General features: G+C 42.2%; 1 protein-coding gene across 3 annotated transcripts in view; it reads right to left on the reverse strand.

The window, feature by feature from the left end:
- The window catches only part of ERG (v-ets avian erythroblastosis virus E26 oncogene homolog), a 16,931-nt gene extending 6,743 nt beyond the window's left edge, over nt 1-10,188 (reverse strand). The window contains exons 1-4 of one of the 3 annotated variants that reach the window (XM_009076084.1): nt 10,037-10,188; nt 7,744-7,947; nt 6,721-6,801; nt 4,680-4,751 (exon numbers count right to left, since the gene is read on the reverse strand). In XM_009076084.1, coding sequence (XP_009074332.1) covers nt 4,680-4,751; nt 6,721-6,801; nt 7,744-7,947; nt 10,037-10,148 — 469 coding nt within the window. In that variant the 5' untranslated portion in view covers nt 10,149-10,188. The remainder of the gene's footprint in view (nt 1-4,679; nt 4,752-6,720; nt 6,802-7,743; nt 7,948-10,036) is intronic. The other 2 variants (XM_009076085.1, XM_009076086.1) reach the window with 2 other exon arrangements.
- Nucleotides 10,189-17,652: the final 7,464 nt, after the last annotated feature.

Raw genomic sequence — 17,652 nt, forward strand, 5'->3', positions numbered from 1 at the left:
AGAGAGGGACTCTGTGTTAGGAACTGCAGTGATAAGACAAGGGGTAATGGATTCAAACTGAAGGATGGAAAGTCTAGGTTGGCTGTGAGGAAAAGATTTTTTCCTTTGAGCATGGTGAAACACTGTCCCAGGTTGCCCAGGGAGGCTGTGGCTGCCCCAACCCTGGCAGTGTTCAAGGCCAGGATGGATGAGCCTTGAGTAACCTGATCTAGTGAGGAGATGTCCTTGCCCAGGGCAGGGGGTTGGGACTGGATGATTTGTAAGGTCCATTCTAACCCTTAAATTCTATGATTCTGTGATTTTTGAAGATAGACTTCAATTGACTTATTCCTTTCTGCTTCTTGGGACAAGCTCCTTAACTTCACATTTTCATTTGCCTTTTCTTTCATTTACTCATTACTCCTATTTTATTTAAATGTTTTAGCATAAAAAAAAAGAAAAAGCTAAGCCATAAAATCTTTCTTAATAAAGAAAACGCAGTAAATTCAAATGTTTAGTTTACCCTTTGAAATCTTTGGCAGTTTCCTGTGCTTTTCCATGGCTGATTTTAACATGTTAGCTAAAATAGCTGCCAAAATCCAAGACTTATGTAGCCTGCCCAGGATCTCAGGAAGGTATCAGCACCCACCTGGTGGAACCAAGTTGATGTGGATGACTTGATTCTTAACACTACTTGTGCTTTAGTTTAGCATTTATGTTTGGAAACAGAACAAGGTAGGAAGCAACAAAACAGCCACAGAGTGGATCTATGCAGAGCACATGTATCTGCCCATTTCCAAGCACCATGAGCAGAAATATTGAACGGAAATAAAGTGTAATGTGACATTCACAACCAAATTGCCTTTAATTTATTTAGTCTGTTTGGCTTAAGGAGCAGACTGGCACCCTCTCTCCTCCCTCTCCTTCTCCCCTCCTCTCCTCTCCTCTCCTCTCCTCTCCTCTTCTCTCCTCTCTTCTCCTCTCCTCTTTCTCCTATTTTTGGGTCTCCAAACCAAAAGACACCTGTACTCTGAGAGGACTGTGTGATGCTGTGTACTTGTACTCAATGGCACTTGCAGCCTTGAACTATATTTGGTACCTATTTAGTACTGTGAGAAAAATGTTTTGCCTTTGAACTCAACACATCAGGAGATGATTTTTCGACTCCACCCTCTCCATTACAAGCAAACTCCACAGTTATCAGCCTTTCTTGAAATAGCACAAAATTCCAACTTCATTCTTAGTTCAGGATCATGCCTTGATAAACATGTTGCTATCCTAGATAAGCAGATCTGTTCTTGTCTGTGGATAGCAGTACAAACATGTCCTTATCTTGGACAGATCTGTGATGGGAATGCTCCTGCCTGATGACACATGTAGACAAGCTCGTACCAGGTGCCCCTGAGCTCCTGAGAGTCTCTCTGGATTACTTTTAGCTTGCTGAAACCTCATGTTCTGTTGTAAAGGTGACTGAAGAAATCCTCCTTTGTCACTGCAGCTCATGACAAGCTTTGCACATTTCCCAGTTTCTATTGTAGTGCCTTAACAATGGCTTTAATCACTTTCCCCAGAATTGCACCCCAGGATTTGGCTAATTCCCATTGAACATTATTTATTCCCTCCCCTCATTTTTGACCTTTTACTTGTCATCAAGTGATTGTCCCCAGGGTCTCCTATTGCTCCCACATGAATGATGCTTTGTTATTGAAAAGCTTCTTTGTAGTCTAGTTGAAATGTGACATTTAAATAAAAGGAAAGCCACAGAATAAGCCAACCAAACAGTTTCTTGCAAGAAAACTGATCTTCTACCAAAAAAACCCTTTTTTCTTTCTGAATAAAAATTTGGACTTTGAAGACATCTGTCAGCTTTCAATTGCAAAACAGAAAATAAATAACAGTTCCAAAATAATAAGAACACTTCCAAAGTAATAAGAACATTTCCAAAATCACATGAGAGTTTGGTGTAGTAGAAATTTAGTTAGGACACACTGGTTTGCCCAGAAGAGTAGAAACACCCTAGGCACACGCAAGGGCAGGTTGGGTGGAACTCTGAGCAATCTGGTCTAGTGGAAGGTGTCCCTGCCTATGACAGGGGATTGGGACTAGATGGTCTGTAAGGTCCATTCCAACCCTTAAATTCTATGATTCTATGATGATTCTCTGACTCTATATCCAAACTACAGTTAGAGATGTTGACATAAAGCATTTTGGTTTATATGTTTTGCTTTAAATGTGATTTAGATAGAAATGCTGCAATGGATCTCTCTATGTCTAATATGTGGTTCAGAACCTTTTCCTTCAGAGGAAACCAGCATTAAATTTTTCCATCACAAGTTAGGATGAAACAAAGATCGAAATCATAGAAAAATGGGATTTAAAAATCCAGTTCTCATTTAAGCCAAGTGGAAACATACCAAAGACTAGACTCATTCCAGTCTTTGCCTGAAATCTGCTCCATTGACATGGCTATTTTCTGCAGGACACTTGGGTCCCTCTGGTCTTATGTAATGTGTTCATTTCTGTTAGGAGCTACTGAGAGTTTTGGGCATCTGGATTTACACTGCAGAGTTGGTAGTTGTTTCTGTTGCTGTGCTTTGTCTCCTCATCCATGTTCATGTCAACATTCCTCTGTGCCATTCAAAGCTCCTGAGTGCTGCTATAATCTGTGTCCATGAGGGCCATGGTTGGCTTTAATGTTTCATGAATGTCTCACTCTTTTGGACTATTCTTTCTTCTAAGACTGAGACTAAGCAGGTACTCTGTGACACTCTTTATTTGAATAATTATATCATGTTTCCTCAGCCCCAGACCTTGATTTGAACAATTTCAAACGTTTCTATCTTTCAACATGCTTGAAAGATTTTCCATATTCCCATGGCTTTCCCTTCTCATTTTGCAAATAGGCTTTTTGATAAGGGATGATTCACACAGCTTTCCATGCAAGACCACACTGCTGTGTTATTTCACGGCACAGTCAGATTTCCCATACGTCCCTTCATTTGTTCACTTTTAAGTGGCAACAAAATTATGGAATCATAGAATCATTGAATGGTTTGGGTTGGAATGGACTTTAAAGTTCATCTAGTTCCACCCCCTGCCATGGGCAGGGACACCTCCCACCAGCCCAGGCTGCTCCAAGTCCCATCCAACCTGGCCTGGAACACTCCCAGGGATGGAGCAGCCACAGCTGCTCTGAGCAACCTGTGCCAGTGCCTCAGCACCTCACAGGGAGCAATGTCTTCCTAATATCTAACCCAAACATACTCTCTGTCATAGAATCAACTGGGTTGGAAAAGACCTCAAAGATCATTGAGTCCAACCCTACCATAGTCACCAGTCCATGGCACTAAGTGCCACCTCCAATCTCAGCTTGAAAACCTCCAGGGATGGTGAATCCACCACCTCCCTGGGCAGCACATTCCAATGTCTGATTACTCTCTCTGTAAAAAATCTCTTCCTAATATCCAACCTAACCCTCCCCTGGCAGAACTTGAGTCTGTGCCCTCTTGTCCTACTTGTCTTGTTAACAGGCTAATTACCCAGTTCCTGATTTAACTTCTCGTGTAAATAGTTGTGGGGCATTTTGGCAAGTGCCTTATGAAAGCCAAATGCCAAATGTCTGCATTGGATCAACAGTTTCCTTTTTACTCACTACTACAGTCAAATACATGTAGGTGAAGGGTTTGTTTTCCAAGAATTTGAGCAGGGTAGATGTGATCTGGTTTTTCTTTTATTATCAGTTAACAAATCTACAGACTTATATACAAGAGTATATGAACTAGTTTCTTGCATGTACCATCCTGGATTATACTCTAGAGCATTGATAAAGTATTTTCTATCCCAAATTCACTTTTTTTAACCAAAATTATATCTTCTCACAAGAGCTCAGTGAATTCAAGTGCATGTCCCTTCAGAACACTTGGATTTATGCCTTTGGCTTAGTAATTTAGTTCCTTTAAATGCAGAATTTTGCTGCAACTCCTCTTGATGTCTCCTAGTACTTTGCACTCATTATTGGAAAATGTCCAGATTAGGCATTTTTCCAGCATTGTTCTTGTGGTAAAGGGTGATATAAAGAACATTTTTAGCTTCGTAACCATGTCCTCCTCTTGTTTAATTATTCCCATTAGCTTTTCCCAAACCAGCACATCCACAATATCTTCATGGCCTTTAACTTCTGAGCAATAAGAACTTTATGTTTTGATTTTACTTATTTAAGTCTCTTAAACTCACAATCAGATGTTGTGGGGTTTGTTTGCCTCAAACATGAATAAAGACAGCAGGAGAAACATGTATCTGCATTTTCAGAGTATTTTTCCCCAATATACTTCAAATAGAATGATAAAAGAGGGAATTTTGGCCTCATTTTAGTGACAGATTGTTGAAGCACATTGAAAAGCGACAGTGCAACAGAAGCAGTGAATAGAGCTCAGGTCTTCTGATTCTCTGGTGATGTAAACAGCAGGTGCAATTGCTTCAAAGACAGGGATATGTGGAAGAAACAGACTTATTAAACTGCTCTGTTTAATCATATCACTCTACACAATTATATAGACATGTCAAATACATGTATATAATACTTGTGTGTTCAAATTATAACCCAATCTTAATTAAAAGAGAGTTGAAGGGGAAAAAAGAATGAGATACTTTTAAGGATGAAATGAGTAAGATCACAGCAGACAAAAGGTCATTGTTCATACCTGGCCTGGTTGTAATTCTTTGTGTTGCTTCTGGATAAACTGATGTGTTTGGAAAAATAAAAGTGGCACCTCCTGAAGAGAAAGAAGACAACATAACACCTAAAGATTCATTTCCACAGACCCTAAATCCACTGATATTTTCCCTCTTGTCGTGTCTGAATGAAGACTATGAATAACTGAGAACTAATTTCTGTCTTAGGCCTGTTTCATATATATTATATATATAAAAGTTCATTCAAATGTTCTTTGCACTTGTGTAAATCCACTCAAATTACTGGATAAAAGTCTGTGCAAAATCTGTTCTAAGGGAGGAGTCTCAAGTTCAGGGAATCCCTTCTACCTTCACCACAATCACCTCCACCTGGACAGGTGGTTTTGTACCTTCTGAAATAAAACCTCTTTGCCTACGTTAGCACACGACATTCCCAAACAGCTTCATATTTTCGATGGAGATTTTTGGCTCAGACCCTCAGAAAACTAATTATCTCCAGAGAGTGCAAAAATGAATAGTATTGAGCTCCCTCTAGAAAGTGGAATCTCACTTTTCTCAGGCATTGAAGCTGTTCTGATGACACCAGTGAGACTCTCTAGGGACATGAAAAGGGTCATAAAGATTTGTGCAGTTACTTATGACTTTTTACTAACCCTTTTGCTCTCCTTTGAGAATTGAACAACTAATTTTCTCTGTGCTGATGATCAGCATGATATTATTCACACTCCCAATGACAGAAATGCAGACAATCTTATTTTGGTGAATTGGCTTTCAAAATATCATTGTCAGTGCACATGTATAGAAAAAGATAACACAGAGAACTGCTGAACAACACTTGGATGTCTCTCTGCTTGGCAAATTGAAATCTCAAAAGCCAGAGATGGAAAAGACCATTGAGACCATCTATTTTAAAATGTGACTTAAAGGCTAATTCCAAACCATATCAAAGCAAATGGAAAATATTTGTTGACTTTGGTGGGGTTTGCAACAGGCCTAAAGGCTGCAGCAGGACTTTAAATTTGCCACTATGACTAGTGGCAAACCTCTAGTCTCAGGGAGAGATCTAATCTAGTGAATTTTGCCACAAAACTCACCCCTGGTGAAAACCAAAATGAAATCTGAAGGAAGATTTGCAATCCAAGTCTTGTTTTCTTTTTCTTTCGCATTATCCTTTGCATTATCTTTTTCATTTCTCATAAAGAATTGTTATTTCTGGTCACTGTAGGTAACTAATCCCCTCAGGCATGATCATGCAAGATTCCAAATATCTTTAGTCAGTGTGTATTCCATACTATCTGTACAATTCCACGCCATCCTCTGTTGCACAACTGTTAGAGCAAGACAAAATGTATTCTGAACTACTTTCATCAATATTTTAAGTCACATCCTGAAAGACAAATGCTTTGGAGGCATGTGTCATCCTCCTCCTACCTACACTCAACACCTCTGGGCCAAGTTAACAGAAGGCTGAATAGCAACAGAAATCATTTTACATTCAGATCAGACTTAGTGGAGATTACAACATCAAACTTAGTGGGAATTCCAGCTCGAATCCTACAGAGCTAGAAATGAGATGAGCTAACTGCCTGAACAGCAATGTTATTGACTTATACAATATTTACTGCATGGGAAGGGAGGCATCTCCATTCATCAGAGCCCAAAGCACTTAGGCAAGTGCTGAAGCACTTTTGAGCTCCAACAAGCTTCTAGGGATCTGTGGAGTAGATCTGACAGCACAATGAGACAGAATGAGGAAAAAGGTCCTCAGATAAAAGGCCCTGAGCCTGCAGTTTACCACGTGTCAGGGACCACACGCTCTTGCAGGATACAAGAAGTTACCAGCAAGGAGACCAGTTTTGCACCATCTGTCCTTGTGTGATCTCACCTTTCCTCTGTGTGTCTGTGCATAAAACTCACACACACAGCAAGGAGAGGGTACACTTGTCTCCCTCCTGATTTACCACTTCCAGTTTTAGCAAGCAACCCATCAAAAGGAACCCTGTGCTTGTAGAAGATGACCTCTAGCAGTGGGAGCAGTGCCAGCATTACCTGTGTTTCTAGCATGCATTAACCGTGGAGAGTTTTGTAAGGCCTTATCAACATCATCTGAAGTCAAATGTGGAAGAGGAGCTACAAAACAAAACAAAAAGCAACACCAAAACGTAAAAAAAATTGTGAATTATCTGTTTAAACCATATTTTCCCCTGAGAGGATTGTCTGAACGTGAGGCTATGGACAGTTTCCACCTGCAGTTGGAGGGAGGTGTGTGTGTGCTACAGCTTCACCTGGGGCATTCAGTTATTCAACATGATGGATGCCCAAGATTTGGGACTGATTATGGACAGTGTGCGTGTGGAGAAGACTACACCGCACTGGTGTTGCAATGCTGGTTGGGTTTTTTTTGCTTTAAAAACCTTCACTTCTTTAAACTGAGGCAAACCTGCAACTTTTCCTCAAGCTTAGATGAAAGTCCTCACGTGAGGTAACTGCTAGTCCCTTCTTTCCCTTTGCAATGCTAGCCATGCACTACAATTAATTTGCATTTAGACTTCAGGGACTGCTCCTTTTTGTTCCGTGAATTGACAGAATTTTTATGCAGTTCAGTTAAATCTTCCTGATCCTATTCAGAGGACAGCAAACTGCTGTCAGTCCTTAGAATCATGCCTGGAATTCACTTTATGAATCAACATTTGCACACTTGTTTAGCATCCCCATCATGAAAATGGCAAGAAATGAGTATGTGACCAGAAAAAACATTAGCACTGAATCCCATGATTTTTCTCCTACTATATGCTGTGTTACAACTTGATTTTTCTCTGAGATGGATATGTAGAAAGATTCCCTAGCTCTTTTCTTTGATAAGCATGAGTGATAACCAGCTGAAATGAATGGGAATCTTTCCATCAAACTCAATAGGCTTTGGGTCAAGCTTCCTACTACGTTCTTAGGAACAGCAACATTTGCAACAGACATTTGAAAACCCATCTGAGTTAGCCACAGCATGAGATCTAAGACTGGTACCAACCACAGATTGATTGTAGACACTACCACAATGACAGAAAACTAGCTTACTCTCTCTGAGGTAGTGTAGGTGTGACAGGAGGATATCTGCATTGTAGCTTGGGGTGAGTCTCTGGAAGTCATCTTTGGTCATTTTACACAGCTCCTTCCCATCAATGTTCTGGAACAGCAAGATGTCCACGTCTGGGAGACCATACTCCTTCACTGCCCACTCCAGCCACTGGCGCACGTGGTCTGTGCTCCATAACGTAGGATCTGGGGGTGGCACAAGGCTTAGAATTAGGCAGAGAAAGGACAGTGCTGATGTGCTGGACCAGTGGCAAAGAAATGTAGACCACACTCAAAGTGGAGAGACCTTCATCCCCTGTTTACTGACTGCTGGAGAAACATGAGGAATTAATTTGGTGTGTTGAGTGCAAGGGAGAGTAACTTTCTGTGGAGAACTGTCAGGGCAGAGCTGTGAGCTCGGAGCGCTAACAACAAACCTCCTGCTGCTGAGTGAGCTCCTTGTCCCATTTAGTTCTTTTGTCTCCTTATTTTAATGCATTTTAGCCACAGATTAACACAGGTCCTGGCCCACGAACAGCACTACAACTTGTAGCTGAACACTTTTCAGAGCCTTCTGTCGAATTTGTATCTTTACTCGAGTGAAATCTACACTCAATGTCAGAAAGACTTTTTCTTGGCTAAGTAAGCACTCAGTTTTGGCTGGTTATTTAATAAACTAGTGTGAGTCATATTAAAATATTCTATATTTTATTTCCTAGCCTGCTGTGTTGCACTGGAGTACATTGATACACCTGTGTGAGGTTTTCCTTAATACCTGAAATATTGGCAAATCCATGTGGGGAAAAAAACCCCAAGAACTAGTCCAAATTTTTAGCAAAATGTTTTTGAACGAATCCTTGATTTTAACTTGAAATTTTTTCCCCTCCAAACTCTCCTCCTTTTCTATTTCTTTATCATTCTACTTTTCCTTGTTCTTGAGTCACAGCAAATCCACCTCAAAACACACCACCAGGTGTATGAAGAGCAAAGATCTTTCTGAGAAAGATCTTTCTGAGAAAGATCTTTGCTAACCATGAAAAGATTAACCATGAAAAGATCTTTGCTAACCATGAAAGATCTTAGCTAACCATGCTAAGGGTTACTAAAGACTAATAAAAAGTGCCAAACAGGAAGACAAATATCTTAGAAAGAGCAGTCAAAATGTTGTGTATTTCAGTGTGGTCTGCTTCCAGTTTGGCAGGACACTTGTTGTACAATGCATCACTCCTCTGTCTTCAGAACAGAATTGACAATACCATTGCAGAGGGTAATGCAACAGATTTGTCCACATGTATCTTGACAAATAACTGAAATAATCACAGCTTGCAAAATTGGCCACAGTTAGTCCTCTTGCATATCTTAGCAACTGAAAAACTGTAAGAGCATTAAGCAACAGAGCAGAGGCAGAAATATTTCAGACAGGCACATCTTTGCTGCAGAGGAACCAGCAGCAAAACAGTCTCTCCTGGTTGCAGGTTGCAGGTGGTGTGTCTATGCTGGGTATATCCAGTGGTTTATGAACACCCACAGGTGTCAGGAATGTCTCATTCTTTGACTTTGGAAATAGGAATGCTAATTGTTTAGCAAACCAGTCTTCCAGCAGAGGTTTGTTTGGAGGACAAGGCACAGAAGTAAATGTGTCTTCTTGTTCCATTAACTGCTGAATCCCACAACGCAAGCCTGCCAAGGCTAACCAAGAGTTTCTCAACTGTGCTCTTCTATTTCACTGGAGTTGTCAGTTTGCTTATTAAAATGTTTGACACTCAGGGAATAACCTAGATAAAAACTTCTAATGCACTAGATCCAGATCTAATTTCACAGAAGCTATTGTGGTTTTAACGTTAGATTTCACAGAAGCTATTGTGGTTTTAACATGCTGAAGGCTGGATTGGCCTGGATTTGGTATTTGCATGGATATCATGTGCTACAGTGACCCTTTCTCTCTCCCACACACACTCTGCACTCAGCCAGTCCATGGTGCTGGGAAGGTGGCTCCTCCTTTTGCCCACTTGAGGGTGAAATCCTCCAGCAGGAGCTAGAGAAGTCAGATAATACCTGAGTGCCTCTCATCACTCAGTTCTGCTGCTGTAATGGGAAGAACAGGCTGAGGAGTGGCTTCACTGTGGTGTTTCTCAGCTCACTCTTTCAATAACCCTGGGAAATTGCTGCCCTTTTCTTCCTGATCACCTGCATCTCTTGGCCACTTTTCTCCAAAGCTTCTTAAATCATCTTAGTAGACTTGAGGGAAATGTTTTAGGGTTTTTTTAGCTTGAAATGTTAGTGTAGAGGGTCTTACCTGCTGGCACAATGACTCTTCGTTCATTGGTAGTCATGTTTGGGGGTGGAACATGCTTCTCTTCCATGTAGTTTCCATAGTTCATCCCAACACTGTCTGAGCTGCTAACCATTTTTCCTCCTTTTGCCACGCTGCAGTCATCAGGAGAATTCCTAGACAGGGAAGAAAGGTGTATTTCTATTATTATTCGACATTTTCTCTCTTTTTTTTCCCATGCTGCAGTCATCACAAGAATCCCTAGGCAGAGAAGAAAGGTGTGTTTCTATTATTATTTCAGTTCCTATTAATCCTCAGCAAAGAACCACCTTGAATGACATGGAAAAAGGAAGACTGGAGCACCAGGGTTGGGCTGTCACTGCAAAACTCAATACCTACCACCCAGTGATTCTGCTGATTCCTTCAGCTGTCTCAGAAAAAAACCCAACCAGGTTCAAAGGAACAAATATTTACTTTTATTATCAAAGGATCAGGATCTTATATGTCTCCAAAACTGTAAACACTAATGATTTACTCCCAGAGACCAACACAGAAAGGAGATATGTTCCTGAGATTGCTTAGCCTGGTGGCTGCAAGTGGCTGCATTTCTCTCTCCAAACATGGAATCATAGAACTATCAAGGTTGGAGGAGACCTCTAAGATAATTGAGTCCAACCATTAACCAGTCAATGCTGTAAGCCCTAAACCATATGGTACAGTGCCAGATCCAGATGTCTCTTCAACACCTCCAGGGATGGTGACTCCACTGGGCAATATCCCAGTGCTGAACACCCTCACAGGGAAAACATTTCTCCAAACATCCAATCTGACTCTGCCCTGGCTCAGCTCAAGGCCATTCCCTCTAGTCCTCTCCCTGCAGCCATGGCAGGACACACATCCCCCACCTCTCTCCAACCCTGACAGGGAGCTGCAGAGAACCATGAGGTCACCCCTGAGCCTCTTCTCCAGGCTTAACAAACCCAACTCCCTCAGCCCTTCCTCATACAACATGTTTTCTAGACCTAACATCTCACAGACAACTCAGAGATGCACTTGATGCTATTATTATTTGCCATTGTCCAAGCAGCCCAAGGCTTGGACAGCTTCCCATCTCCACTGCCATCATGGTTTCATGTGGGCCATGCTCAGTTACACTTTCTGACATGCAACGTAGACGTGTTTCTACATAAGGCTCAGAGCAAAGGAACATTTGCCAAGGCCATGATTCCAAATCCCACACACATGACTGGAAAAACCTTTCAGCTCCTGACTAGCACAGTCTCCATAGTACTGGAGTCAAGAAATGGAAATCTGCAGAGGATCTGCAACCAGACACCTCTTTAATTTTGGCTTTGCTTTCTGAATAGAGTCTTTGGGTTTAACATCCCACAGGGGGTTCCCTAATGGCATTTTAATTGCATCACAGTTTTCTTTCTGGCAGACATAGACATAGTTGTCCCTTAATTTAATGTCTACAATGTGTTTCATCAGAGAGAGAAAAATTGCTACAAAAATGAAAATAAAGAACATAGCCATGGGGAATACCTTTAAATGTAAAGAGGCTGTTTGGCAAGGGAAGAAGGGTGTTAGTTGGGTTTTGGTTTCTTTAGCAATACTTCATTACTAACAAGCTTTCTTTTAGTACTTCTATTTAACTCCTGAAACTGTACTATGATCTTGCTAAACATGCAGCAAGTCATGGAAGTGTGGAATCATAGAATGGTTTGGGTTGGAAAGGACCTTAAAGATCATCTACTTCCAACCCCCTGCCATGGGCAGGGACACCTTCCACTGGATCAGGTTGCTCCAAGCCCTATTCAGCCTGGCCTGGAACATTTCCAGAGATGGGGCAGCCACAACATCTCTGGCCAACATGTGCTAGTGCCTTACCACCCTTACAGAACAGAATTTCTTCCTAATACCTAATCTAACTTGTTCTCCTTCAGTTTAAAACCATTCCCCCTTGTCCTCTCACTCCATGCCCCTGTCCAAAGTCCCTCTCCAGTTCTCTTGTAGCCCCTTTAGACGTTGGAAAGGGTTCTAAGGTCTCCCCAGAGCCTTCTCCTCTCCGGGTTGAACAGCCCCAACCCTCTTACCCTATCTCCAGAGCAGAGCTGCTGCAGCCTCTGATCAACTTAGTAGACTCCTCTGCACTCAAAGTCAGGATGTGATGCTTCATTTCAGTTCCTTGCAAACCAACTAAATTTCAGGCCAGAGAACTGAGAGACCCTTCAAGACAGACCCAGACTGCTGAAAAACTGTTTCAGCATCTGCCTCCCAAAATGTGTTTGACCCAAAGCCTCTTGTTCTACCCAGCTTGGAGATCCAGCTCTTATTGCAAGTGTTGTGCAGCAACATCACTGTGAACCTACCAATGTTCAGATTACAACTGTCTTCCTAGAAGAGTTCTGCTATTGTTTGAGGTGAAAAGAGGTAAAACAATATATGGTTTGGACCACCCTCTGCCCAATATACAGCAAAAGGATGTGGAAGATATTTTAACCAATGCCTAAGTGACTCAGTTGAATTGACTGCTCAGCACTACCATGGCTCAGGAACTAGTGCAGTTAGAATTCTCACATGGGTGCTTTAAAAAGCTGAAAAGACTTAGTGTACATCTTAGATACTGCAAATACACTTTAAAGTATATTAGGATTTGATTTCTGTGCAGTGTTTCTACTGATTTTAGCATATTGTGTTAATGTGTCTATTAAAGAAAACATTAACTGCTTATGGCTTTCAGTTTAAAAATAAAATAGAGTACAGGAACCATTCACTGGGTACTGACATCTTCTTCAGGAGAAGGAACAAGGCCTTGAGTGTTGCCTGGGAAATGTTGGCATCACACAGCTATTTCAGGGTGCCTCTAAACATATTACATATGAAATCTGCTTTGTGTAAAGGTCTTACAAGTGCTTTGTCAGCCACAGCACTGAATAATAACCACAAGGGAAGATCTAGTCAGCACCTGTCAGTGACTAGTGGTGAATTCAGCCTTTCCTCTCAGAACCAGAGCACTTGGGCACTATTCTCTCAGGTTTTATTTTGCTATCCTACTACATACTACTAAATATAATCCTGGGACTGAGCCAATTTCTACTGAGCAAAACAAAGGAACTTTTTCTTGCAGATATAAAGGTTAAAAAGAGCTTTTGTGATGATTTCTTGTGGATAAAATGTCAGCCTTTTCTATTTACCTTTCACAAACACCAAAGGCGTATCTGCATAAGTGAGTCTGCACACTAAATCATGGATACGTGGAAACATCCTCCACCTCCTGCCCTTATCCCTGTGCAGATGTGCACAATGACTCCCAAGAGTGGTTATGCTACAAAGACAAGAGGAAGAACTATTTGGCTCATTCATTGACTTTTTAGGGATTTTTTGGGGGGAAACAGAGAGCTAGAAGTGTCCTTTAGTCTAATTGGCACAGTGACTTGACTTTGTTTTTCTGGGAAATGGAGCTTGGGATACAGAGACAAGTCTTGCTGCTGAGCTGAAACATCACATCAATCCTACTCTGCACCACTTCTACAGGCAATTGTGCATTAAAAAGTCTCTTGTAAACACTGAGCAGTAAATGATGTGAAAGATCCAGTAGCACACAACTTTTGGCAACCTGACAGGGCTTCTGAGATGGGTTTCTGATCTGAATATAAACAGAGGAGGGTGGGGAAGAAGATCACAAATAAGTCATAACTTTTCATTAAAATCCAGAAGCAGATGGTCAACAGTTTTGTCCCTTTAGCTCACTGGGTGGACAAGCAAATCTGCCATTCATCAAATCTCCTTAAGACCATGCTTAACTTGAAGCATGTAAGCAGCTCCATGGGAGCAAACAGGACTACTCAAGTCCTTCAAATTGAATGTGTGCTCTAAACCACTGAGCCAGGGCTTAATTCAACTGCTTGGAATAAACTTCTACAGTACAGAAAGCAAAACTGAAAATGCAAACAGACACTACAAAATGGTACTTCTAGTGCCCAGAACAACAAGAGAGTGACTGTCTCCAAAGGCTTTTTTTTAGGGCTTTTTCTGAGTCTGCTTTATTTCTGAAGCACCAGGGGAGCAGGGTGGAAAAGCAGCTTTTGGCAAGTGTGCCCAGTGTAAAGGGTGCAGCTCTGCAGTGATTCATCCTCAGCTCCAGGTCTCAACTGAAACCTGAGCTGTTTTTCTTCACAGCTCCATGTTATTTTTACCCTTTGTCAATACACTGTGTTACACCTGGAATTTACAAAAAGAATAATTAAAAAAAGAAAGAAGAGTAAAGGTTCTAATCATGGTACCCAAACCTGTTTTGTCCAGCCCTGAGCTGATTCAGCTCTGATCACTGATAAATGTCTGTGGAGAAACTATTTCTCCATGGGCCCTTGGACCTGGAAGCCTCACCTTAATCCAGAGTTACTCAGAATGGAGCTGATTTGATGGTTAAATTTATTACCCACTCCTACTGAAGTTGATTGGAGTTTTGCCAACCATTGACTGGGATGAAAGCAGATGTAAGTTCATAAATAAGTGTATGAAACACATTTTTCCTCCTCACTATGCTACTATTTTCCCCCTGTGACATAAACCACCTGTGTTGTGTTAAAGTGCAAGGTGTCAGAGAAATACAGGTCAGGAATCAGAAAAATTTGACATGATCTCTGTGACATTCCCAGAATATAAACTCCTCTTTTTAATGTTTAGGAATTTCAGAGAGAAACAAAGAGAAAATATTGTTATGGTCCAAATACCGACAAGTCTTTACAAGTTTATTTAACAAGCACAGCCTGGATAACTTCCTTACAGAGGCTACTTAAAGAGAAGGGGTTTGAGGAGGGTAGAGTGGTAGAAGGATATCTTTGAAGAGTTTTCCATGCATGGTCCCATCGAGTCTGTGTCTGGTCAGGTCAGAGGACACACTGAGCTACCAGGAACTTTTTCTCTGTCCGTCTCTAGTGAACAAATATTGTCCTACAGGATAAAGATTCCTCTCCTCACCTCTCCTTTCCCATTTTGGAATGCCAGTGAGCAGAGCAAAAGGGGAATGGCCCCAGCAAGGCTGAAATGTCCCCACCCTGCCCTTATGTACAAGAGGGAGAGCTCCACAGAGACACCTCCCTCAGATGATTTGGGCCAAGATATGCAAATTATATTTAGCAAAAATGACCTCATGTAAAGGTCAGCTCATACTGAGAGCACTGCAGAGCATGTTCAGGCTCATCTCTATTCACTGCAACTCCTCAAGGGACAACTTCCACTAGCTCAGGTTGCTCAAAGCCCCATCCAGCCTGGCCTGGAACACTCCCAGGGATGGAGCAGCCACAGCTGCTCTGGGCAACCTGTGCCAGAGCCTCAGCACCTCACAGAGAACAATTTCTTCCTAATATCTGATCTAACCCTACTCTCTGTCAGTGTGAAGCCATTCCCACTTGGCCTGTCACTCCAGACCCTTGTTAATAGACTCTCTCCATCTTTCCTGTAGCTCCTTCAGGTACTGGGAGACTGCAATGAGGTCACCCCAAAGCTTTTCTTCTCCAGGTTGAACAATCCCAATTCTTTCAGCCTTTCCTCCCAGAAGAGCTGTTCCATCCCTCTCATCATCTTGGTGCCTCCTCTGGACTCACTCCACTTGCTCTGCCAGGGCTCAGTTTTCACCACACACATTCATCCCCCACCACTGCACCTGGATGGAATATGCACAGCATCTTCTATACATACAACAGGTCCAGCCCTGCATGTGCACCAAGCTCTGCTCCTGGGCAGGTACCTGCCCTTAAAAATGCTGCATGAGCAGCACCACCACACTGAACCTACTGAAAGGAAAATGGAGATTTTATTTTCCCTTCCAAGACAACTTGTGAAAGCAAAATTTCCCACAGAAGATTCCAGCAGAACAAAATGCCAGAAAATGCACGTAGGTCCAAATATCCCTGTGGTGCTTACATAGGCTCTTGCACAACTGCTCAGTGAACTGGGCTGGGGAACTGCTTCCCCAGCAAGAACCCAAATAAGTAAATAAGTGGGTGGGTGGGTAAGTATCTCAGTGCTTAGCTATAACCTGAGTCACCCCCCCACCCACTTGGGTGGCTGTGGGAAGGCAATGCTTGCCCACAAGAAAGGGGATGGCCAGGGTGGGAGCAAGCTGCTGAGGTCTGTGGGAGGGAGGGAAATCTCTCAGGACACACCACCAGCTAAAGCTGGCTTAAACTGATGCTGGAGCCACTCTGACAATCTGTTTATCTTTGCTATAAAGTGTCAAAAACAGTCCTAAGAAGGCAAAACAAAAGAAAAGAAACCAAAACTGAAGTCCTCCCTGGACTACTCAGTCATGGCAGTGCACAGCTCCATGTGGGGCTATGAACAAAATCATAGATTTTTAAGGGCTTGGGATGGATCTTAAAAATCATCCAGACCCAACTCCCTGCCCTGGGTAGGGACACCTCCCACCAGAGCAGGTTGCTCAAGGCCTCATCCAACCTGGCTGTGAACACTGCCAGGGTTGGGGCAACTGCCAGACTTGGTTGGAGGGGCAACCTAAAGAGTCTTCAGCAGTCCTAACACACCAAGGCCACAGAGAGGCTGAGACTGTGGCAGCCCCATGCAAACACATCTCTGCAGTGCCCAGAACTGGGGGAAACACTGCTGTGTGGGGTGCCCTGAGCTTGGTGGTTGCTTAGGGTTCCATGGGGCTGTCCCAGGGGTCACTTAGAAATGCCAGAGTGAAAGAAGAAAGCAACCACCACATGCCAACACACTCAATGTCGTTGGCTTTCTGTAAGCAAAACAGAAGTTGTTTGTTTATTGAGTTGTATGTGCAGCAGCCATTCATTCCCAATAAAACAATAACTTTCGCTAATTCAATCTTTTATTTTCTCTTCTTTTTCCCCCCCCCCCGAACTCTCCCCAGCTATCTTGCAGCCCACAGCTGCTCCAAGCCTTAAGGCCATCATGGCAAATTAAGGCAGTCAGCGTCTGGCTCACTAGAGGCCAGTCAAGCTATAAATATTACCAGCCTGGCTCTTTGTGTTCACAGTGTGGGGAAACAGCTGGTTTAAGTTTGACTGCACGTTGTCATTTCTCCATTAGTGCAAACACTTCAATATTTCTTACGTGTCAGGTTGGAGTGAAGAAAGGGAGAGAAGGGAAGGAGGTCACAAAAAGCCAAAGCTAAGAAATGATGTTCTGTATATACATAATTTACAATTAGATTGCTGCCTGGGCTGAAGTCTGACATGGTGATAGCTAGGCCAAAGCCACAATGACTTCCCAGTTGGCCTATAACTTTCAGGACCTATTTTCTCTTGTTTTTCTTCTATTATTTTTATAGAAATTCTATTATAATGGTAATGGATTACATTTCTCAAATTGTATTTCATTTCAAGAGCTTGTAAGTCTGTTGTATTTGTGGTTTCATAAAATATGAAATATTGGGAGACAGGACCCTTCCCAAACCACATGTGCCTCCTTTTGTGGGCAGGGATCATATAGAAAGTTAGTAAAGTAGAGCATGCCAGGCATAAACAGAAGTGACATCTTGTATGGAAACCATAATCCCCTGTGTCTGTGGAATGTCTGCTGATTTCCCTGATAAGCATTATGGGGCTGGGACACTGATGGGGGAAAAATGGTAATCATAGAATCACAGAATCAACCAG

This window comes from Acanthisitta chloris, unplaced genomic scaffold (genome assembly GCF_000695815.1).
Source record: "Acanthisitta chloris isolate BGI_N310 unplaced genomic scaffold, ASM69581v1 scaffold1526, whole genome shotgun sequence".
In the NCBI taxonomy this organism is placed as follows: domain Eukaryota; kingdom Metazoa; phylum Chordata; class Aves; order Passeriformes; family Acanthisittidae; genus Acanthisitta; species Acanthisitta chloris.